General features: G+C 47.0%; 1 protein-coding gene across 1 annotated transcript; it reads left to right on the forward strand.

Annotated features, from left to right (window-relative positions):
- The first annotated feature begins 797 nt into the window (after positions 1-797).
- cntnap3 (contactin associated protein family member 3) lies at positions 798-23,903 on the forward strand. Its single transcript, XM_085929718.1, has 24 exons — positions 798-870; positions 7,408-7,518; positions 9,715-9,908; positions 9,975-10,122; positions 10,597-10,812; positions 11,738-11,913; positions 11,986-12,111; positions 13,199-13,472; positions 13,546-13,689; positions 13,749-13,923; positions 14,593-14,699; positions 15,190-15,309; positions 15,386-15,586; positions 15,879-16,041; positions 16,353-16,480; positions 16,554-16,724; positions 17,478-17,696; positions 18,564-18,803; positions 19,193-19,432; positions 20,502-20,635; positions 21,274-21,361; positions 21,966-22,181; positions 22,404-22,466; positions 22,542-23,903. Exons 1-24 carry the CDS (start codon positions 798-800, stop codon positions 22,736-22,738), a joined length of 3,924 nt encoding a protein of 1,307 aa, XP_085785844.1. The 3' UTR covers positions 22,739-23,903.

Genomic DNA, 23,903 nt, shown 5'->3' on the forward strand with positions numbered 1-23,903 from the left:
CGGACACATTTGCAACCTGACTGATTCGGTTTTTGCAAATCAGATAGCCGATGCACAAACATTCCTTAGCTGGGGGAGAAAATCCTCATTGGATTTTTTTTCCCCTTTCACCACACAAACAAACTAAAGTCTTTGGACTGACTTTCAGCTGTTTGTTCTTCTCAAGCAATAATGCAGAAACACAAGGGGGACGTCATTTGAGCAAGCAGATGCTCAAGTAAATTGCATGAAAACGTCCAGAGGAACGAGCTTACCGCCAAATGTTTTCTTGGACAAAATTTCAAGGAGGAAGATGCTCAAAACCAGCCCACTCCAACCAAACTGGCAGACTGTCTTGACATTTTGGGACATGACTCGAAATACCGTTTTTTGTTTTTTTTCAATTGATGAAATAATTCTCCAGAAGGCATCTTGCAACTGGGCATGATTTTACCTATAATGGCAGACTTTGCAATTTTTTTGTGCTTTGTTGCACAAACAACAAGTCCTGCTTCCTTCCATCCTTCCTTGCTACATTCAACAGTCGTTAATTCTCCTACACAGCCTCTCTTCCCTTCCTTCATTCAACGTCTTTGGGCTTCCTAAATCCTCTTTCACCCATTTAGCTTCTCTCTTTGCTCTTGCACGGTCTCTCTCCTTACTCTCCTCTATCTCACTCTGCCCCCCCCCCCCCCCCACCTCTCTGGCTGGCCGTCCCTCACATCTCCTCCTCCGTCGCACACTTGCACTTGCAGTAGCAGAAGAGAAGCAAAGAGGAGACGGCTCGGCACCATCCTCCTCCTACTCATCCCGTCATCATGATGGACGCCCCCGTTTGGATTTGTTTCTTTACGCTCGGCTTGCGCTGGTGTGCCGGGACTCCTGCGCAAGGTGAGCAGGCTCGCTCGCTTGCTGTTGTCCTCTTTGCACTTTTTCCTTTCTTGTCCTCCGTTAGGGGACGGGGGGAGATGCAGCAAGCGCAGCCGGCCGCCAAGCTCTCTTGGCTGGCGTGCGGAAGCTAAGAGGCGACGCTCGCTCGGTCCGCTTCGCAGTGCAAACTTGCGCGTGCGTGCATGCCTAGGTGTGCACTTGCACGATTCTAAAGCAGCAAAGTGCATTAAATACGAATCGGGGAAAGTTGCCATCAAAATGTTGGACGATCATCTCTTTGATGTTTGATATGCAAAAGAGAACCTCGTATCTTCAAAATAGATGCAGGTTTGAGCTTTTCATCTGGAAATTGTGTTTACGCAAATGATGAGGGTGCATTTCATCTCCGTTGGTCGTCATCTTCACCTCTCATGCGAGCGGTGATTCATCCTCAAGAGGGTCAGAAGGTAGCTCTTCAAGATGGAAAAAAGTTGAAGGCATCTAGGACGCTATTTGTTCTCGCTTTCTTTTTCTTCTTTCCCCTGAGGGTCCATTTGATGTCTCCTCTTCCACCGACTGAGTGTGAAAATGTGTCGTCAGCCTCCTCCTCTTCTTCTCTCGCTCTTCATTTGTTTCATCTTCTTGTTCATCGTTTGTGTGTGTGTGCGTGTGTGTGTGTGTGTGTGTGTGTGTGTGTGTGTGTGTGTGTGTGTGTGTGTGTGTGTGTGTGTGTGTGTGTGTGTGTGTGTGTGTGTGTGTGTGTTGCCCGCACTCTAGAGGAACAAAACACAAAAGCTGTTTTTTGAGGGCATCTGCTTCTTTCATGGCCGCGAGGGGGCGGCAAAGACAGCACAAACTTTTCTTCACAGCGCGAGCTTGACTTGACAAAATGCAGCAAAAAGTTCTGATTTGCCTCAAGGCTGACAAATGAAGCAAAGTGACACATTTGGAACGATACACGAGGAATAATGAATACTTCCTTTTTTTGCAAGCTATTACTCCTGGATTATTTCAATATCTTGCTATAATTCTGTGGCAAACCGTTGGTATCGGCGTCTTAATATTTCAGTATTGATCTTTATTTATATTGATATGTGGAGTTTGGATGCTCTCCCCGTGCCTGCGTGGGTTTTCTCCGCGCATGGAGGAGGAAAGCTAAAGCCCAAAATTGTGACCTTAGGCCTCATGATGATGAATAAGTCAAAAAGAGCCTGAGAATGCTAATGCTAAAACGCTGCCATCAACATAACCCACATGTGAAGTGCTTTTGACTACTGACGTAGCAGAACTCTATCAGTTGCTAATTCTTCAGTCCAGTATCTGGACGGCTGGTTCCTCCTCTGATATCGGAGGCAATGCTTTCTCCTGGGAATTGATTCCATTATGGGGAAAGCTGCTATTGCAAGTACAGCTATTTAAATATTGATATTTTGGATTGGATTACGGCAAAGGGAAGGCTGCCATCAGAGTATTGACGTTTGAGTATTGTTTTGCGAAATGCTAATATATAAAATAATCGGATCATTGGATGAAAATATCAGGTTGCAAACAAGGTTGTGAAAAGTGAAAAGATTCTTTTTTTTTTTTATCCCCAGGGAAATAATTCCAGCAGAGGGTAGTCCTATATTGGAAACTTTTTCTCCTGGGAAACTTTTATTTGAAAAAAATGATCTTGGACAAAACGACCAGGATATGTGCGAGAAAGCGTGACGTGATCAATTCTTACGGCTCAGTGGTCGTGAAGGCTACATTTTTACGTGTGCCCAGGTTGGAACCAAAAGCTTTTGATCAGTGAGGTCACACTCACGCGCACACACACACACACACACACACACACACACACACACACACACACACACACACAAGTACCCGCACAAGCGCACACACACAAGCACGCGCACACACACAAGCACGCATACACTCAGTCTGCAGCGTGTCATCATTTTCACGTATGATCTCCTTTTCTCTCTCCATTTCATCTCCACCCCATCCCGCTGACAGATCTCGGCGACAAGAGCAAACGACTTTGATTCCAGCCTAATGACAGCTAATGGCGCCGCACGCTGCGCTCATTTGCATGCCGACGGTCACTCGCTCACTAGCTCGCGCGCTCACGCCTTCCTACGGAGTTCCGCTCTCATTTCCATTTGGGATTTTAATGACACACAACTCGGGCAGCGGCGGTCCTTCGAGGTGAGAAACGAGAGTGAATGACAGCCGCCTGCTGTCGAGGTTAAAAGCTGTTTGCTTGGCGTCCATGTCAAAAAGGTCATCGTCGCTAAGCTGATACCAAAATAAGCTTTCAAACGGTGGCTGACTGCCAAAACAAATCAAGAACAAGACATTTCTAGGGAGCGGGAATCCGAACGCTAATAACAACAAAGCAATGTACTGGAAAGTGACACACCAGAAATGATTGTGACAGCGGGAAGCCGTCAACTGTTGGGCCACTGTGTTCGCCGAACCTTAATCCATGTCTCTATCGCATCAAACAAACATGGCGGGGTTCCCGAGCCTTGACAGGCGTTTCTTGTTGAGCCTTTTTTGTGGTTCTTCTCATGATAGTCACGTCCAGCCAATGTTATGTAGCGAAATTGGATTCAAGGGCTGAATTTTCAATTCAGATTCATGATCTGAGTTAGCACTAAAATGTCCTGAAACCTGGCCTGCTTCAAAGCAATAAAAATACTTCCTTTGCATTTTTGGAAACAATTTTTTGTCTGCTCATGATAAGCTTGCGAACCAAATTCTGGGCAAACTGTCGAATTTGGCAATCTGTCCCGCTTTCGTCACAGTTTCATCCAATGTACAAGGTTCAAATTTGGTAGCATCGCTAACATTAGCGTTCGCATCTCTTTAGATACATCGGAAGAATGTCGACACACAGAAGCACCTCCTACCCGCTTTGGAGAGTAATTACAGGCACGCTCAAGGCGGAAAGTCAAGCACTTCTTCAAGGAGTTGCTTGTTTAAAGTGAGGAAGCTTGAGGGGAACATTAGCTTCCCTCCATTAACCCTCACAGCTCATCATCAAGCGTCCTCCAACTGAACAAAACAACAGAGTGGCACCAGAGCATGCATGCTTTGTGCTCATATTTCCTCTTCAGAGTCACTTATGGAAATAAGTGCGGAAAAGGCGCAAGTCAAGGTCGAGAGGACTAACAGGGATTTATGAAGTCAGAGAAAGCCGAGATTTTATTATCAGTCGGGTTGGGATGACGTTGGAGACGTTTCCAGCGGACCAGGACATGATCCTGATAAGGGGAATGACCTCCAAGACTTTGCCGCCGGCTATTCATCATGTTTTTGTCGGGAAAAAGACGTCGTTTTCTTTTGCCGTCGGCACCCACGTGAGGGGCCGTGAACTTCACCTAACTACAAACAAGCCGCGTGATTTGAGCAAGTTCGATTTTTTTATTTGGGAAAACTCTGGAGGGAGGGCGATATTAATTTCCGATTTAATACAGACTGTCAAAGATTGTGAAGTCTGCCTGGCAATAACCTAACCAAAGAACATCCACCTCAAGGTAGACTAATTTTCTTGAAATGTTGCCGATTTTCAACTTAATTGATGCTAGTACAGCTCTCTGCAGAATGACTTACTTGTTTTTACGAAAGCCATCCCTCTCTGTGCGCATTTGCAGTGAACGCATTAGCGTGACGACGATGATGACAGCCGACACGGCAGAATATGAACGTCGTTTGCAATTTTTTTCTTCACATGTAGAATAAATAAATGCATGACTAATTGAGAAAAAACCCATCATTCAGTCGTTTTTTAACGATGTTCCTTTGGAGCTGGTGTGAGACAATCGATCCTCATACAAGATGTTCTCCTCACATAAATTACGTAGGACGCCCAAAACATAAACACCTCAAAATCTGACAGTGGATCGTTACCATTTTAATAAGTTTTCAACACATTATTCAAGCCAAATCAATTTGTTTGATGACGTTGCTCTATGTAAGACACGAACGACGACAAACTGGCTGATGATGCTCCTCCGAGGAGGGAACTTTTTCAACAAGCTACTTGAAGTGAATAACTACCTCAAATGGCTCGTAAAAAAGGTTAGAACTAGTTGAAATGAGTCGCCTGTTAACCTAAGTGACTTGTTGGACTACACAAGTAATTTAAAGTACAATTAACTAGTTGAAGTTAGTCACGACCTTTGGTTAGTAACCAGTGAAAGGTTAGTAACCAGTGAAAGAAGTTTGTTGACGCAAGAACGCTCATTAACAAGTTGAGGGAAGCCGTTAAGATAAATATTAAGTGCAGTAGCATTTAAGTAGCTTGTTGCGATCCGTTGAAATAACTAAGGAGCTCGTTCAAATAAGCAAGCTCGCAAGTGTATGGAGTGAGGAGCTTGTTGCAGTAATTGCATTTTTTTTTTTTCCCCTGCTGCTTTGCTAGCTAATTCTGTGCTAACACGGCGCTAATGAAACGAGGAGGCGCGCACTCCAGTGCCGCGTCTTCACCTTCGGGCTGTTTGTTTGCATTTCAATTAATTCATTAACGCCTTGGCCACACGCACACATACAAACATGCGCGGCGGCTCCTGTTGAATAATGCAGCAGTCTTAATCAGGTTGTTTCATCCACACTCGGGGAATGTAGATGATGTGAAAAGCTAAAAGCTACATTAGCTCTCGGCGTTAAAGGCAATCGGAGTCGTTTCACGCGGCATGAAGCCTTCCAACATGCGCTCACTGGATACCGAAATACATTAAATGACAGCCAGTGGCAAAAGTGCACAACATTTTAATCAGATTCAAACATTTATAGAAGACATTTGAGTGAATGTGCATGAGATTGCAAATTTATTCTCATGAGAGTTTGACTTTTTGATTAAATGGATGATGGCAGATTCATTTTTTGGGGTCATTATTTTCAAAGAAAATTATTTATCCGATTTCTCATGACATTAGAACATGACTTTTTTCTAGATAAAGAAGAGTCTTACTTTTTAGAGGTAAATTCCACCCTTTTCCCTAAAAAAATAACAACTGGGTTTATGACATTCTTCAAGTGGTATTCTAATGATTTTTTCCCCCTTTCCTTTACGCAGACAAAAGTGTGTTTTGCGAGCAGTATCTGAGGTAGAAGTTGTGCATTGATGTTTTCTGCCCGAGTGCCATCACCAAAACAACATTCCAACGTGATTGGAATGAAGCCCCAAAAAAAGCAGCAAAGCACTGTGGGAATTTCTTTTCTTTTTTTTTTTTATTCAGCGTAAGAGCGGCAAAGTGCAAGACCTTGTGTGTGTGTTTGTTCGAGCTGATGGATGGAGCTCATCTATATTCAGGAGGCCCGCCTGCGTCCTGGACCCTCTGGGTTCTTTGTTATTCAAAAAAGTAAAAGCGGGCAATGAGCTGTGAGTTCTCACCCACGGGGGTGAGATGGGGGGGCGCTTTAATTGTGCTTTGAGAAGCCTTAAACGGTGGCCAGAATCATTTTGAATTTTTTAAATTTTTTTATTATGACTATTTTTTTTGCCACTTAACTTTGGAGCAACTCTTTTGTGACGTTTGCCAACTTTGAAGTTCTGAGACGATGGTGGAAATATAGAAAGTAAAAATTGGAGACCAAGTGTGATACGTCGCTTTTGTCTTGTTGCAACGACTTACGTTATGGATGGATATTAATAGAAAAGTCAAACTATGATCGTCACGCAGTCTGTACAAATCAATGTGAAGAGCTGGCTCGATACTGTGCAAGTGATACGACCGATTATATGAATGCTTTTCGTTGCTATGGAAAACAAATACGTCACAGTCGACGAGTTCTTTCTCCTGTTTGGCATTTACGCAAAAAAAGAAAGCGTCCAAATGCAACACAGTGCAGATCAATTTTTACATCTGGCATTTCGATTGCACGCAATTTATGTAAAAGGCTGACCTTCACCAAAATGTATGGATTATTATGACTAGTGGTAAAGAAAGTGGAAGAAATGTTTATGGATTTGAAATGTCATAATGGTGCGATGCGGGCTCTTTTTTTAGCCAATCGCAAACCTAACTTTGAAACCAGAACCCTGGTCTGAAACCCTGGTCTTATTGAAATCCTCATTCAAGTCTAGAAACTGAAATTTAACTGTGTAAACCTAATTTGAAAAACCCTAATTGCTTCATCAAAGCCTAATCCGAATCCCAAAGTCTATCCAGACGCTAGCCTTGAAATCCCAAAATGAACTTTGAACCCTTGCTCAAAACGCTAATTTCCTCAAATCTTTTCCAGAACAGTCTTCGAAATGGTGACAACTCAATTTCTCGACAGTGTTGTCGTGCACATGTCCGGAATGTTAAACACGAGGAAGAGAGAAGACTTTCTCCAGCGTCTCGCAAAAAAGAAAAAAAAAGTGCAAGTGCTGTGACAGGCAGCAAGGTGCAGTTGCTTGACATTCCAGGAAGTAGTCCGGGTCACGTCCGTGTTGGCTGTCTGAATACTTGAGCGTGTATTTTTCTTTAATGGACCTCCAATCTGGATGCACACCTTAGCCTCAGAGGGGAATTTCAGCCAAAATATCGGGACATAAATACTTGCTTTTTGCATCCGCAGATGCGTGCGACGGGGCCCTGGTGTCCACCCTGCCACCGTCGGCCTTCCGGAGCTCCTCCCAGCTGTCAGCCAGTCACGCTCCCGTCTTCGCCAAGCTCAACAGACGAGATGGTGAGTGGCAATTATGGCCTCGACAAGGTCACCGTGATCACATTGTCTTTCTGCTCGCGTATGGAAATACAATTATCAATTGATCTCCACTCCAACCCTCAAGCATTGTCTTTCATTTATCATTCCACCTCCAGTGTGAAACCCTATTGTGGAATTTAAAGGACACATACTTTGCCTTCACCCAGTGACATTACATTCATAAATAACGTTTTCAAAATGAAACCATTCATTCAGGGAGGAAAAAAAACTGGGCTCTGTTTTAATTTGTGAATTAATTGCTTAATAAGCGTTCTTGAAGCGCTATCATCCGAATTTCCCCAAGTTCCGTTCAAAGTAAAGACTTTGTGACAATTGGCGTCAACGTGAGGCTGCGCAAGGCAAACTTGCCAGTGTGTCGTGGCACACAAAGTGGAGGAGTTGTTGCAGCAGTGATAAAGGAAATTAAGGGGAACTGCTAGATCCGGAGGGGGTCATCGATTTTCGTCAAAGTGAGGCAAGCTAAATGAGAACAAAAAGGGGAGGGAGGGGCAAAATCAAGGATGGAGCAAATGTGCTGGCAGAGCCACGTTGGCAGAAGCATCGATCTGATGTTTGTGGCCTCCTGCAGCCGATAAAAGCTCTCTTGTAAAAATATCTCTGTCTCTTTACCTGTGAAAGTTTCCCCTCAGCAGGCCGTTAATGTGCTCCAGATGCCGCTTGCTCCATTAGAGCGTTACGGCCCAAATAGTGCACAGTGGAAAGTGCAGGCGGGTTGGAAGTCGCTGTCGTTTGTCACGTCGCGTTGCAGCGTCACCCTTTAACCCGCTTAAACGTGTGGAAAAACGACTGCTAGCGGTGAAATGTAAGAAGAATAAAATATATTGATGCTAGTTTTACATTCCCCCTATTCACAATATTTGGCACCATTATAAGACCTGAAATAACTCCAAACAGAAATGAATGTTGTCTATGATTGAATTCTTGAATGATATGTCTCAATTTTGTTTCTTTCCCCCGTTTTCCTTTGAACGATCTTGCCGTAATTGCTGCCCACTGTAACGTTAGCATGCCGCTAGCATAGCAATCTGGCTTGAGTGCCAAATTTGAATAGTGCCCATTACGTCTGAGCGCTCCCTAGCCAAGCCGACGCAATTACGCCGACTTCAAGAAAATGTGTGATCTTTTTTTTCTCAAAAGACTTGAATTTAAAAATATAATTAAAGTTTGATTACAAACTGCTACGAGGCAGCAGCGGAGTTACTCGCTCTTTTCTACTGACTGAATGACTGAACTGAATTCACTAAAAGGCTGACTGGCAAACTAAATGAGCGATATACTATCGACCGTAACGAGCGAAAAGAAACACTTGAAGAAAAAGTCCTCGTGACCATGTGACTTGATTGCGAGTCAAAACGAGACTCGGCGACCAATCGTCTTTCCTTTTCACTCTCCGGGTTATCTTTTGCGGCGGCATCTGGAATGTCTTTGCATTATTAAGTGTCTCGTTAGGCTCTCGTCTATCCGAGCCGCACGCCGAGAACCAAGTCGTCTTGGCGGTCGTCCATCCGTGCCGCCCGCCGACCTTGTTGGAGGTTACAGGGGCTTCGCTCCGCAAGGCCGAGCAGACAAATTGAGAGGCGTAGGGTGTCGACCGGAGCCGACGTGATCGACTCGCAATTCATGTTCGGCAAAAGGGCAGCCGGCTAAGGAGTCCGACGGCAGCTGTCGGGTCCGCTTTGGATTTGGGCAGAAAGCCGCCAAACAAGCATGTTGGCCAACGTCCCCAAAAAATACACACCTTTATTCTATATTGAAACACAAAACTGCTTCAATCAAGATAAGAAATACCTTCAGACTCAAGTTAATGACAATTATAGTCAATCTGATTAGAATTGCAGTGAATTGAAAAAAAATGAATTGAAAACATTCCATTTAAAACTATGCCGATGTTTCTGGTGTCACTGAATTTGCTCAAACTAGGCTTCCTATTTGAGGAACTGCCTTTACCTACGTGAAATGTGCAGGCGGCATTCGAGTGTTCCATGCCGAACGTTTTCCGATAAAGGTCAAAGCGTCCGCCAGCCGTCCGCTCGTCCGGAGCCGATTAGCGTTGGACCTTTTAGTCCCTTCAAAGTTGACACGTTTTTTCGGCCTCTCCCACCCAATGCAAGGTTGCTTTTTTGGAGTGGGGGCACTGATGTGTGATTTTGTCGTCAGGGGCGGGAGGTTGGTCCCCGCTGGCCTCGGACTCGTCTCAGTGGTTGGAGGTGGACCTGGGCGAGCGGACCACCGTCACGGCAGTGTCCACGCAGGGACGCTACGGCAGCTCGGACTGGCTGACGTCCTATCTGCTCATGTTCAGCGACTCGGGTCACTACTGGAAGCAGCACCGTCTGGAGGGCAGCATCGGGGTACGTTCTTGCCATCATTGCTGGATCTCCTCGTTGTTAGCGTACCTTTTATTTTGGCTTGCGTAGTCTTTTTCGGGCAACATCAACGCAGACAGCGTGGTTCAGCACAAACTGCGGCAGTCGGTCATCGCTCGCTTCCTGCGCTTGATTCCCGTGGGCTGGAACCCCGGCGGACGCATCGGACTTCGGCTGGAGGTGTACGGCTGCCCTTACGGTGAGTCAGCCCATCGGCCTCTCATGTAGGAAGATTAAAAACCTCCCATCACACCTCTTCCTGTTTCAATCTTTTTTTGTTTTCAACAGACGCACAATCAACATTTCATTCTCGCCTCGATCTCTTAAAACGGCACGTCGACATATTTTATTAAGGCGAGCCGGAAAGTAAACAAATTAGGGCTTGGAGCCAGGTGTCATCATTCAAATGTGGCTGAAAATGGGTTGCAAGCCACGTTGAGGTTTTTAAACAAGTAAGGTTACAAAGTAGAGGGATTTAAACAAAGGCGAGGGTATTCAACTGGGCTTTTTGAACCGCAGTTTCGAAAAAAAAAAGGTTAGTATTTCCTGTGAGGGATTCAAAGTGGGCTTTTGAAGTGTTGTGGCATGATTTGGGTTTCAAATTAGGATTTCAAGACAGGTCTGTGAACGATTCCCTCTGCTGATGATGACCTCGTCCTTTGTCGCCGGTCAGCCTCTGACGTGATATCACTGGACGGCGAGGGCGGGGCGGTGGTGTACCGGTGGAGCCAGGAGAAGGAGGGTGAGGAGCAGCGACTGTCGCTCAACTTTAAGAGTGTGAAGAACGGTGGGACGCTGCTTCACGCCCGAGCTGCCTCGGGACTCGGACTCGCCATGGAGCTCAGGGCCGGAAAAGTCTGCATGGTCGTCATGGGGCAGCAACAGAAAGGTAACAATACAAATAATAAGAATAATAATCATAAATATTGTCAAATTTGGTTCATATTGTGCAAAGACAGTTTTGTGAAGACAGTTTGCACATAGCCCCGACTGCATTGACAAAACAAGCTATTTCTTTCCCAGAGTGTAAATAAGTTGTTGACAAAGAGACAAACTCCCGCCTCCTCATTTTGAGATGAAGATGTTTTTGTCCATCATCCTCCTCTTCCTCTGGGCCCCTCAACACCAGTGGATACATTTTTAACGACTGCGTCGTTTTTTTTTTCTGGAGCTTTTCCTTACTTGGTTCTCCCCACAGAGCTGGACCGCGGGGAACCTGGCCCGCTAATTTGGAGCCGCCGACGCTCATCCAAGATTTATAGCATCTCACGTTTGGCACGAACGGCGGAATATTTGGCTTCGCATCTCAACTTTTAATCTTTTTGTGATGATGATGAAAATGAGATACGACAACCCGTCTTTGAATCTCCTGCTGGGAGACAACACTGCTTTCAGAATACATAAAACTTTTCTTGTAACTTTTTTGATGCCTTGTCAGAATGTGCATTCATTTTGTCTTTTTTTTAGCACTCTAATCACACAAATTACAAAATAGTCAACATGACACATCATCCACACCGACATGATTTTACATGCGCTGCATGTGGTGGAGCACTGGCCCACTAACATGAAACAGTTCATGAATGAAAAGTACATCATATTCCATCAAAATTGAAGACCGAACAGCCGCCTGCGTATGATTTCCGATGGTCACACTTTGTTTTGTCTCTGGTGGGGCAGTGCCCCTAATGTTAAATTGGAGTTTCCAGAGAACCCCCTGTGGGATCTTGATTCAAATCTTAAACAAGTTCTGGCGGGACACTGGTCCTACTGTAAAACCACCTTGACATCATGTGGGTTTTGTTTTCTCCTAGCATGGAGTTCCAGTCCCGGTCTTGGGCAGCTAGCCTCATTAGGCAGCCTCTTGGATGACCAACAGTGGCATCTGGTGGCCATGGAATGTCACGCTGCCCGGTGCAACCTCACTGTGGACCAGCACACAGAGATTGTGGACCTACCGCCACAGTTCCTCCACTGGCATGTCCAACAGGTCCTCCAAAAACTCCTTACCAGCATCTGTCTATTTGTCACTCAGTTGTGTTTCACGTACTCCATCTTCCAGCTAAGCGTGGGAGGATTTCCGGACATTCCTGACGAGAGATTCCAAGGGTGCCTGGAGAACTTGGCGTACAACCGGCATAACCTGATTGCGATGGCCGGACAAGGCGACCGCCGAGCTACCGTGTCGGTCAGTTCACGACGGCGTTCCTAATAAGGTCAAACGTCAAACGGACGGACAGTGATGAGCTTCACATTTGTTCTAATTGGCTTCACATTTAGTCAGTAACATTTTAATAAATGATGGAGGTCCTTAAAAAATTCACATGTCTCGTAATCAATCTTTGACAAATCGTCAATTAATCGAGACGAATCGAAATGCTATCAAACAGGCACGCGCAAATGTAGCTCCTCTCTGTGGGTTACTTGAAAGCACCATCCATAATTCTAATACAAGTCCAAATATTCAGCATGCAGTTAAATGTTTGCATTTTTTGGTCGTCATCTCAGTGTCGTTCAATAAATGGCGCCCTGCCGTCTGACTGCATCGATGTATAGATTGTTTGTCCCCCGTCGGCTTTTTATGAGAAATGAGGCGTGAGGGCAACATCGTCTCTCAGCATATTGGCCACGAGGACCTCCCTTACGTTTTAAAATTCAGACGCACTGGGGAGCATTTCGATTCAACGAATTCAAACAAAAAAAAATGATGAAAAGTGGAGGAAGAAAGTGGAGCTCTTTGCATGCTTGCTTAATGCTGCAATGGAGACTCTTTGAGTTTCTAAAGGACAAAGGCAATGTGTTTATGTGCGTGTGTGTGTGTGTGTGTGTGTGTGTGTGTGTGTGTGTGTGTGCGTGTGGTGACTTTGCAAGTTTTTTTTTTTGCCCCCCATTAGGTGACTTTCCATGAGCCTCATGAACTCGAATTCAGTCATCTATATGACTGTTCACAGAATGTCGGGGACAATAAAAAACGGTGACCAAAGAGATAGCACTAATATAAATATAGTGGAATATGTCTCAAAAAATAAAATAAACTCTCACATGTCAGATAATTGAAATCCGTTGAGCGTTGCCACTGGAAACAATTTGTCTTTCGTTTGACTTTGTTTCCCCCCCGTTTTGCTTCACTAATGCTATTGGCTGCTCACGGTTATGCTAATGTCGCGTTTAAGGAGACTCGCTGATGAGGACGACGGTGACCCCAAGTTACACGAACACGCCCCCCCCAGTTGATTATTATTCATACTTTTGCTATTTTATTTGATGTCTGCCAGGGCAATGTCACCTTCACATGCTCCCATCAGACGCCGGCCGTGGCCGTCACCTTTCCCGGGCCGCGAGGCTTCCTCCAGTTACCTGGGGTGGCAACCCCGGTGCCCGCAGAGAGAGTTTCCGTGGGACTTCATTTCAGGACGTGGAACCGAGACGGGTTGTTGCTGACCTTCCGGCTCTCTCAGCGGGGCGGTGTTGTCTGGGTGTACCTGAGCGACGCCCAGCTCAGGCTGCTGGTACGGAAGGCTGACAGGGTACTGCTGGAGCTCAAGGCAGGTCAGTACCGAGCATGACGTAAAGCGGACAAAATGGAGAGTGATGCATTGAGCACTTAACTGGGACCGGTCAGGCTCCGGTCTGGATGACGGTCTGTGGCATTCGGTGGATCTGAAGTCCAGACGAGGGCACCTCAGCATCTGCGTGGACAACGTAGATGTGGCTCAGGCCAGTCCTTCCTTCACCGTGGCCGTCGAGAGGGACCTCTTCTTTGGCGGTAGGCGAACGTCAGCGTCCCTCGTGCGGGGTGGTACTCTCGATGTGGTCTCGTTGAAGGTTGTCCGGCGGACGACGACGGGCGGGAGGACTGCCGGAACCCCTTTGCCTCTTTCCAGGGTTGCCTTCGCCAGCTGACCTTAGAGCATCAACAAGTGGATCTCATTCTGGTGCAGCAAAGGATGCTGGGAAACTATAGCAACCTCTTGATTGACATGTGTGGCATCATCGACAGGTATTGCCCAATTCAGCGTACTTGGCGATAACGTGATGCAGAACTAATCGTTTACTTTGGTCTGGCTGCTGAATTGGCGCTCAATTAACGTCACGTTCATAGTTAGCAGTCGGGTGTAAAAGAGAAAAAAAAAACATGTCTGGAAACGTGACGGGAATAAAGGAGCCAACGCTTAACGAAGCGAGCTGGCGTCCTTGCCGAGGTCACGGCGCCTTTCTCGTCAGTCGTGCTGTTCGCAGCCGTATGCTCGCTGATTGCGCCGATTGAATTGAACGCAAGTCAGGTGGAAAACGTCATTTTGCAAGCAGGGGTCAGCGCGCTAGTCGTGCTCCACGGCAGCTTATTATTGCGCCGAACCTTCGGTCTTGCAACTCCAGCAACAAAACATCATTCCCCCCACTTCGAGTTTTCATTTAGTGCGAATGAACAAAAAGTTAAATTGAAACTCAAATTGAGTGGTCAGACTTCATTTTAAGGATGAGAAGCAAGGCAACCTTTTTGCAAATACAGTTTTGTAAAATAAAATGGAGTCGTCAGTAAGAGTGGAATGCATGTTTTTGAAATGTGGGAGGAAACTTCACATAAGGCCAAAAGTTGGCAAAACTTTTTGCAACCCTACACAAAAAAAGGAAGCTTATCTATCGTATGTCTTTGTTTGTGTGTTTTGAGGTGTTCTCCAAGTCGCTGCGAGCACGGCGGGCGCTGTACTCAATCCTGGACGCATTTCCATTGCAACTGCAGTGACAGTGGCTACAGCGGCGCCACCTGTCACAGCTGTGAGTCACTACGGGGAGAGTCTCTTAAATTAAAAAAAAAAAAAAAAAAAGGAAATAAAAAAATAAACAAGCAGCCCTGCAAGCTCAGCCCGAGTCAGCCCCTCGCAACATTTCATCTGGCTCAGTTGGCGTATTTCTTCTAAGTTGCTTTGCCCAGCGACCCAAAAAAAGATTGACCACCACTCCTCAAAGTTTTAAAAAAAAAAAAGATCCCAAAACTAGAAAACATTTCTGAAAATACGTTTTTTTAGCGACATGAAAGATTGTACATCTTCTATGTTGGCAAAAATAACAAAAACATGTAACTGGAAAAAAAGTGTTTTTGTTAATGACTATTTCTGTTTCATAGTGTATCTTTCTTGACACTTTTCAACCTTTGGCGTGATTTTAGAAGATCCACTAAATTTGACAAATTTCCTCGCCATGTAGCCCCAAATATGACCTAAAAGCTTCAGGCAAACATGTAATTCTTGACTGGCTTCCCTCCTAGCGGTGTACGAACAATCGTGCGAGGCGTACAAGCACAACGGCAACACGTCGGGCTATTTCTACATCGACGTGGACGGCAGCGGCCCCGTCGGCCCGCAGCTGGTTTACTGCAACATGACAGGTGATGCAAGTTGGCACCGTTTGCGTCGGCAAAACGCAAGTGTTCCTTTTCCCTGATCCTCCATTTTGTCCAGCAGAAGAGAACACGTGGCTGGAGATCAGACACAACAACAGCGAGCTGACCCCCGTGAGGCCGTCGGGCGGCGAAGGTCAGCACCTCGTGCGACTGCACTACTCCGCCAGTGAGGAGCAGCTGATAGAGGTCATCGGCCAATCGGAGAACTGCCAACAGGAGATGACCTACCGTTGCAAGAAGTCCCGCCTCCTCAATACTCCCGGTGAGGTCATCCTTTCTTGTTTAAGGGTCGCCATCTGACAAGAAGAGTGAGGAAAGAAAGGACCCAGACAAGATGAGTCAGGAAAGAAGACTCTTAAAAGAGCACCCAACTGCAAGAGTGGAAAAAGCTGAGTCTGTAAAGAAGAATCAATTGGCTGAAAACAAGTGTCAGGAAAACAACAAGATCCCACAAGGGAGGATCTTGAGAGGAAAACAAAGAAAAAGAAGAGCCAGAAAAGAAATTCTTTCTTTGTGTGGGCTCAATAAAGGAATATCTTCTGTTCAACTTCCAGAGGGCTCAGCCTTGAGTTGGTGGCTTGGCGGTGCCGCTCCGGGCGGACGTCAGAATTACTGGGCCGGAGCAGAGCCCGGCAGCCGGCAGTGCGCGTGCGGCCCGCGGGGGGACTGCACTGACCCCAAACGTTCCTGCAACTGCGACGCTGACGCCGCCGAATGGTAACTCCACTTTTTCGACACTCACTGTAAGTCTCCACTTAAGCCGACATACATGTTTGATGACGACAGCTTGCATGTTTGCTCTTTGCAAGTTGCTGTTTTATTCAAGACGCGCTTGACCTTTTACCGCCACGCCTCCGTTCAAATGTCTATTTCCAGTGGCTAAATCTTTCAATATTTGATAGAATGGGCTAGTTTTTGTATTTAGCTAGCACCAAAACCTCTAGATTTTGGAGCTAGCTTGGTTCCAATTAACGCAAAAAACGGCAATTGTTGGCATAAAACTGTCAAAATGATTTTCCCTCCGGCAGGGCTGAGGACTCGGGCTTGGTGACTGACAAGAAGAGCCTCCCTGTGCGGTCCCTGGTGCTGGGTGACACGCGGCGGCCTGGCTCGGAGGCCGCCTACCGGGTGGGGCCGCTACGTTGCCATGGTGACAGTAAGTCAGTCGCTTATGCAAATGAATAAGTCATGCAGAGAGAGGATGTACTGAAAAATGTTCCTCCCCTCAGAGAATTTCTGGAATGCCGCCTTCTTCGCCACGGAGACGTCCTACCTCCACTTCCCCACCTTCCACGGCGAACTGAGCGCCGACATCTCCTTCCTGTTCAAGACGGGCGCTCCCTCAGGCGTCTTCTTGGAGAACCTGGGTATCAAGGACTTCATACGCATCGAGCTGAACTGTGAGTTGGTGCCCCATAAAATCAAAACGTGCTGGATTCCTCATTCATGTTTACAGCGTATCACCAAATATGCTCTCATCCGCCATATGAAGCGAGAAGTGAGACGAGAAGCCTCGCGAAAGGGCCTTCTGGGTGTCATTTCGTTTGCATGAGAATGAGACGGTTGTTTACGACGCAAAACTTTGACGAGTCTGCGCACTTTCATTTGAGGTGCCGCCGCGGTCCATGAGGGAACGGAGGGGACAAACACAGCAGCTAATGTAGAGGCGCCCGGGGGAAATCACCAAGTTCCAGCTTGGCATACTGCCGCTCCCGGGCTCCTGAGAAACGGAGCGACTCGCAATACTGTTTCATCTCCTCCTCTCGCCCGCCCGCCGTTGGCGTTCTGCTTGGCCAGCACTCTGCTAAATCTTTCAGGAGGCCGACACGCTCCGGCGGCACTCGGGCACGCGGCGATCCATAACGGGCCCGAGGCAATTATATCAACAGCGTAAATGAAAGTGGTCACACAATACGGAAAAGCTTCTTCTTTTCAAGCGCCGGAGGCTCGGGCTGGTGCACAGATACCCGCCTTGATGCTTGCAGAAATGAAGTCACATGTCTGGAACAAAATTGAAGTAGCCCTAGGAGTCAACCCTGAGGGACTCCGTAGTAATAGAAGACTCAAACAGTGGATAGAGATTCTCATAGTAGATTCTACTCCCTGGCATTGGTTCCGAAATGTAAGGGTCTCACCATGTTGTGCCCCACCAGCTCCCAGCCAGGTTCTGTTCTCCTTCGACGTGGGCAACGGTCCTCTGGAAGTTGCCGTGGACTCCAGCTCGCCGCTCAACGACGAACGCTGGCATCGGGTTCGCGTGGAACGCAACGTGAAAGAGGCGTCGCTGCGATTGGACGCCTTGCCGCCTGCCACCTGCCGGGCGCCCACCGACGGACACGTTCACTTGCAGCTCAACAGCCAGCTCTTCATCGGTGAGCCCGCCAAAGTGTGTATCGTGCCAAAAGTGGAAGGTTTTTCATGCATTTTGGTCTTTAGCTTACCTTTATTAGTTCCTGACCACGCCTTGATGTGACTGCAATAGATTCTTCTACCCTTTGCAATGAAAATGCCTGCATATATGTGCTGTGCCATACTTGCATAAAAACTGACCCCCCCCCCTTCCCCCATGTTGGTTAGCTTAGCGTCATTATCTCCCTAACCACAGAACAAATAAGTAAAATGCTCCGGTCAGCACGGCACACTAATAAACTTCCCAATGTGATTTATTCTTGCGAGGCTCTTAAAATAATCATTAATTGAACCAGCAGAGCCACGGGCGAAGTCATTAATCAGTCCGTCATGTAATTAGCCATTAACAAGCTACGACAAAACTTCATCAATACAGCCAGGGGTCTGTTTATCAATGCTTCGCCGACGCTGTTTGTTCATCTTCACAAAACAAAATCACCCGTTTATGTTTTATTGGTGTGCAAATCTTAGCACGCACGTCACTTCATGTCTGTCAACAAGCCAGCAAACAAGTGAGCAGATTGCGGCGGTAAATATTGATTTTTAGCCACTAATGTGCTCAACGCCTTTACCTGAGCACTCTGGATTTGGTTTCCGGAGAGGATATGAAGGATCATTATTCACGGCCAACCTTGATCCTACAGATTCTGCCAGAGTGGGAAAGGTTCCGTGCCACAGGAGTGATAAATTTCCTCCCGTAAATTTTCCTCATGCTACACAAGTTAGAAAGAAATTAAAATCAGTCCTCCTAAAGTTCAAAATAAGTGGTTGTGCCCTAAAGGAAACATCATCAAATCATAAAGCAATCTAATGCAAATGTGGCCGTCCAGGTGGGACGGCGTCTCGCCAGAAGGGTTTCCGCGGTTGCATCCGCTCACTGCAGCTCAACGGTGTCACCCTGGACCTGGAGGAGAGGGCACGCATCACGCCGGGGGTCCGCCCCGGCTGCCCGGGTCACTGCGACAGCTACGGAGCGCTGTGCCGCAACCACGGCCGCTGCATGGAGCAGAATAATGGCTTCCGCTGCGACTGTCGCCAGTCGGCCTACGACGGAGTCTTCTGTCACGCCGGTACGCATCCACTTGGGGAGAAATTGTACCAGTTTTGCTTAGCAGGCTGAAATTTGGTGGGATTTTCGATCACGAGGAGACCCACAAAATAAGGATCAAGAACCCACACTGTCCTGAACAGGAAGTCAGCCATTTTGGTCAGAAACGACCATTTTAAGCTGATGTAGACCAATTCTCCAAGGTAGACTTTCGGCATAGACATTTTTTGATTGCTATCAAATTTCTCACCTGCCAAACATCAGTTTGAGCGAAATGAAATTTGGTGGGAATCTCTATTATAATTTGGACGAACGAAAAATTCTGAAAGTAGCCATGCTGTTAAGTGAACAGAAAGCTACCATTTTGGAAGCAGACAGATGGGCGACACTAAACCCGCGTCTTCTCTCCAGGAGTCTCGGCCGTCTTCAAGCCGACGACATCCGTCCGCTACGCCTTCCAGATGGAGGCCCTCGAGCAGGACGGCGGCAACGTCAGCGCAAAGCTGTCTGCACCATCCTCCATCTTGTCCGACCTGAGCCTGAGAGCAGAGAATGTGTCGCTGAGCTTCCGAACCAGCCAGAGTCCCGCGCTGCTGCTCTACGTGTCGTCGCACCAGCGAGAGTACCTGGCGCTGCTCATCAACAAATATGGTGAGGATTGGTTTGGGTTTTTAAATTGAAAAAAAAAAAGGATTTTCAAGGACCCCAACGTGACCTTCCAGAACTTGCTCAGTCACAGTTGGAACAAATTAACACTCCACCAGTTCCAGCAGTGCACATAAAATATGTGCATGCGTTTTTGGTAAGAACATACACGAAAGGTCTGAAGGACGCATGTTGAAGTGGCAGATTGCCGTTGTGCTTCAAGCAGCCAATTCGCATGCAGTTGCTTCCACTGGGAAACTGGAAAAATCCACGCGACACCGGTTTTGACAATCAACCCAAAATTGGGAGGACATGTCCAGCATAGCAAGGCGCATGAAAAAGTCTCAAGGACCCATGCCCGAAATTGGACATTTTGCTTTGAAGGTGCCATTTTGCATAATGCTTCTATCTTGGACGCTTCATAAACATGAGCCCCCAACACCATGTTTGCAGATAAACTCCAAATTGGTGTCGCCATTTTGGGTGCATTTACAAGGCTTGCATTTAAACAGACAAGCACAAAGTTGACATGCAAAACCAACCAGCAATGCTCAATTGGCGGAGGTCTTCATTCAACTGAGTGCGATTCCCGTTTGTCTTTTTTAAAGCGGAGCCGAATCAAACGCTAGTAAAATAGCTCTAAATGCTAACGTGGCATGCTAAATAGGCTATTAAAATCTTGGCGGGGTTCTCCAGGCGGTGTATTGTTTCATCCATTTGCCGTTATAAAAATAACCTCCTGACCCGCCGCTGTTCTTTACAGGATTAATTAGCGTGTTTGAAAGCAGCTCTAAATAGTCCGTGTGAAGGACAATTTTCTTTATCCCCGCGCTGCCTCAAAGACCTCCGAACGTCTCCTCTTAACGCTGGTGTAGTATTAGCAAAATTAATGACTCTTATTGATAGGCAATGAGCACTAATCCTCCTTAATACGCAAAGCTCCTCATTGAGATTCATCATTTGGATGAAAGATGCAACTTTGTAATATTAATAAGGGATGCCTGGGCAAGATAAAGAAGCTTCAGATTGTGTGTGTGGCACTTCTTTTCTTGTGTGTGTATGTGTCTGCATGCAGATAAGCTGGAAGTGCGCTACAAGCTCCATGGCGGCAGGGAAGGCCAAGTCTTAAGGAGCCAAGCCAAGAGTTTAGCCGATGGAGATCTGCATACAGTCGTGGTCAGCCGAGTGATGGATGCCGTTTCTCTGCAGGTAACACAAAACAAACAAATGGAACAAACAAACAAAACAGCTCGCGCGGAGTTAAAAGTTCACCGTCCGTCCGTCCGTCCGTCTGTCTGACTGACTGAGCCTCAGCCATTTAGGTTCGGAGTGGCTATTTGAGGTTGATTTTTCCAGGGTCCTTCAAGGGCGTTATCAAATTTGAGCTATGTATACGGGACAGATGACTATCTTTAAATCGCACAGGATTTGAGTTTTTGTTTTGGCACGTTGGTGAAAAATGGCTGCCATAAAACAGGAACAGGAAAGTAGAAAATAAGTTTGATTCCGACTCAAGCAAACTTTGACAACGCACCACCACACACGAGCAAAAATTGCATTAGCTAAAACCTCCAATTTATAAAAGCAATCAAGTGATATTTGACACGAGTCAAACGTCAGTCAGAAGTTTCTTTGTTGTTGCAAGTTTCAAATGGCCTTTGGCTCCCCTTTGCCGCTCGTTAAAATCACCTCTAGTGGAGAACTTGCTTGTATGCTTTTTGATGTGAATTACAAACTCTCCAGCTCCCATGGTCTACCGCTGAGAGCGAGCTTTCAAGTACCTTGTGAATAATAAAATCTCTTTTGTCGCTATGAACGTCAAGCCATATTGCGTTTCTCTCTTTCAGGTCGATCAAAACGCCAGAGAAGAATTCAACTTGACATCCGACAGCGAATTCAATGGCATCAGGTCACTGTTGCTCGGCAAAGTACAAGGTGAATAGACACGTACGCAAGACGGATGGGTCTACATTTACAAATAGACGCATTTAATTATTTGAACGTGAAAAATCGTAACAGACATGCAGGTGCGCACTTGTCACGTCTTCAAGTGGCAGTCCGATAAATCTCGACCTGTCAGTTAAACAAGTGGCCTGTTATGGTCTGAAGCTCGCTAATATTTTCTCATCAGCGTGCTTTCCACTTGTATCTTAACTGCTGCTGTCAAATTGTCACGGAGGAGAAGCCATGACAAAGTGGACTTTCTGTCGCTTGCCGCCAACGCCGTCATCCATCCATCCATCCATCCATCCATCCATCCATCCATCCATCCATCCATCCATCCATCCATCCATCCATCCATCCATCCATCAGCACCGCCAACTCACCGGGTGGTCAGGCCATGATGGAGGGTTTGGGCTGGCGGGAGCTTTTAGGCCACCGTGTCACTCACACACAGTCGGGAAAGGGCGAGCCCCCGCTGGTTTGCCAAACGCCATTTGCAAAATAGTTACAAGAAAGTGAGAAGAAGCAAAAGCAGAAAGAATTGAAGAAAAAAGGGCAAAATGTCATCCAAATATTTTGCTCTCTATTTTGGCAGAGACGGACGAAGTGGATCCGGAGCTGGTCCGCTTGTCCTCGCTGGGCTTTAGCGGCTGTCTGGCGGCGGTTCGCTTTAATTCCCTCAGCCCCCTGAAGGAGGCGCTGCTCAGGCCGCACAGCGGAAACGTGGACGTCAGGGGGCCGCTGCGGCGCTCCAACTGCGCCTCGCCGCCCTCTGACCCCTACGCCGCGCAAAACACGCCACACCTGTCGGGTGAGAACGAAGAGCGGGCATCATGATGACAAATTTAGTCTTGTCTTGTGCTTGTCTTGCCTGCGCGGCTGCCGTCTGTCCAATGGGTCGGTTTATTTTCCGCCTGGCGGCTTTGTGCCTCGTCAGACATCTGGGTTCTGTTGCAGTTTGCTTTTCCTGAACGTTTCCTCTTTTTTTCCTTCCCTCTTTTCTTCCTCCTCTTCTTCGCTTCCTCGGCCATAGACCCCTCTGGTTCCGGCCAACCTTTAGTCAATTCCACACGGGGCGACTCGGCGCTCATCGGAGGTACCGGACATTTGCATCCGTCGCCGACGGGCTTCGCGTTGACCCTTGTTCTTAATGCCTAACTCTTCCTGACAGGCGTGATTGCCGCCATTGTCTTCGTGATGGCGGCCGGCCTGGCTGCGGCAGCCAAATTCCTATACCAGCGGAAGGAGACGTATCGAAACCGGGAAGTGAAAAACGACCAGCGAGAGGAAAGCCAGAACTCAGACTTTGAGCGCCAGGCGGACTCCCGGAATGCCTCGGACCACAACCCAAAGGAGTACTTCATTTAGAAACGCCACGAGGGGGCGCATGGCGACGCCATCATCGGATATGCCGGGTGGCACGTGTAAATAGTTGCACACGCGTGTAAATATTCAATAGTGTTTGGTGGCTTTTGTGTCTTTGTGCAAACGTTGGGAAATGGTCTTACAACATGACGCGGCAGCTAACGTGCCAAAGCAAGCACTCGCCACAAAGAAGAAGACTCCATGGCTGGAAGAAATGGATTTGACCGCTCAACAAATGTCAACTCAAAGAACAACATGTGTCCTATTCCGGGCTTGTGCGCTATTTTTATTTCTTTTTTTGCAAACACGTTTTGATTAAGAGTAAACATCGGCTCGTCATACGTGGAAAAGGTGCCGCATGGAGATAAACAAAAATGTATTTTGCAATGAACAGCGGCGATGTTGCTCAATGGATTCCGGACGGTCAAAGAACAACTTTGGGGCGTTTGCTATTGCTTTTCTCAAATGTTTTTTTTGAATCCAACTCTAATGAAAATCAAATGAATAGCCACAAAAAAAAAAAGATTCAAATCCTGATCTGATCATAACCATCAACTTCCACTATCCATCTATCCACCTAATCCATCCATCCGTCCATCCAAAAGTCGTCGGAGTGCTCGCCAAGCTTTGAAGCGTCTCCGAAGGAGGCCGCGGCAGCGTCAGTTGCGGTGGCGTCTGTCGCTTGTTTTGCAAAAAGTGGCTTTTGATGGCGACGAGAACGACGTCTCGGGCGCTGGCGGACGTAATGAAGACGCGTTGCAGCGAAGCCAAGGCGAGATGATGGACGGCGCGGCAGCTGTTTGTCAAGCAGATGCCTTTTTAATGAGGAAACTCTGTACGACTTCAAAGTGCATCTCCACATTCTGCCAGCAACGGACAACTTTTTCCCCTTTTCCGCTGTTTTGATTTGTCTGCCTTCCCGCAGCTTCTCAGGAGAGGTAGAAAAAAGACAAAAGCGGCTGCCTGGCATAGGGTTGCTTGGGCAAAGGAAAGGGAAGGGGGGGGTAGACCAAAGTATTGGGACCCCGCCTTGACCTACTCATCGGCCCCGGTCGGGTGAACCATCAATTATAGGCCGCCCTTTCCTAACCGAGATGCTGGGACACCTTGTGCTGATAATGTTGTTTGATGCTCCTTTGATGTAACTGAGTTTGAGTCAGCTGCTATA

Source organism: Syngnathus leptorhynchus, chromosome 14 (genome assembly GCF_054491065.1).
Source record: "Syngnathus leptorhynchus isolate UIUO chromosome 14, UIUO_Slep, whole genome shotgun sequence".
NCBI lineage: Eukaryota > Metazoa > Chordata > Actinopteri > Syngnathiformes > Syngnathidae > Syngnathus > Syngnathus leptorhynchus.

Excerpts from the sequence above, each read along its gene's own strand:
- cntnap3 (XM_085929718.1), top strand. The coding sequence starts at position 798 with ATGATGGACGCCCCCGTTTGGATTTGTTTCTTTACGCTCGGCTTGCGC. Across the intron at positions 13,690-13,748 it reads GAGGGACCTCTTCTTTGGCG|GTTGTCCGGCGGACGACGAC; the intron begins GTAGGCGAACGT and ends GTCTCGTTGAAG. Across the intron at positions 16,481-16,553 it reads GCTACGTTGCCATGGTGACA|AGAATTTCTGGAATGCCGCC; the intron begins GTAAGTCAGTCG and ends TCCTCCCCTCAG.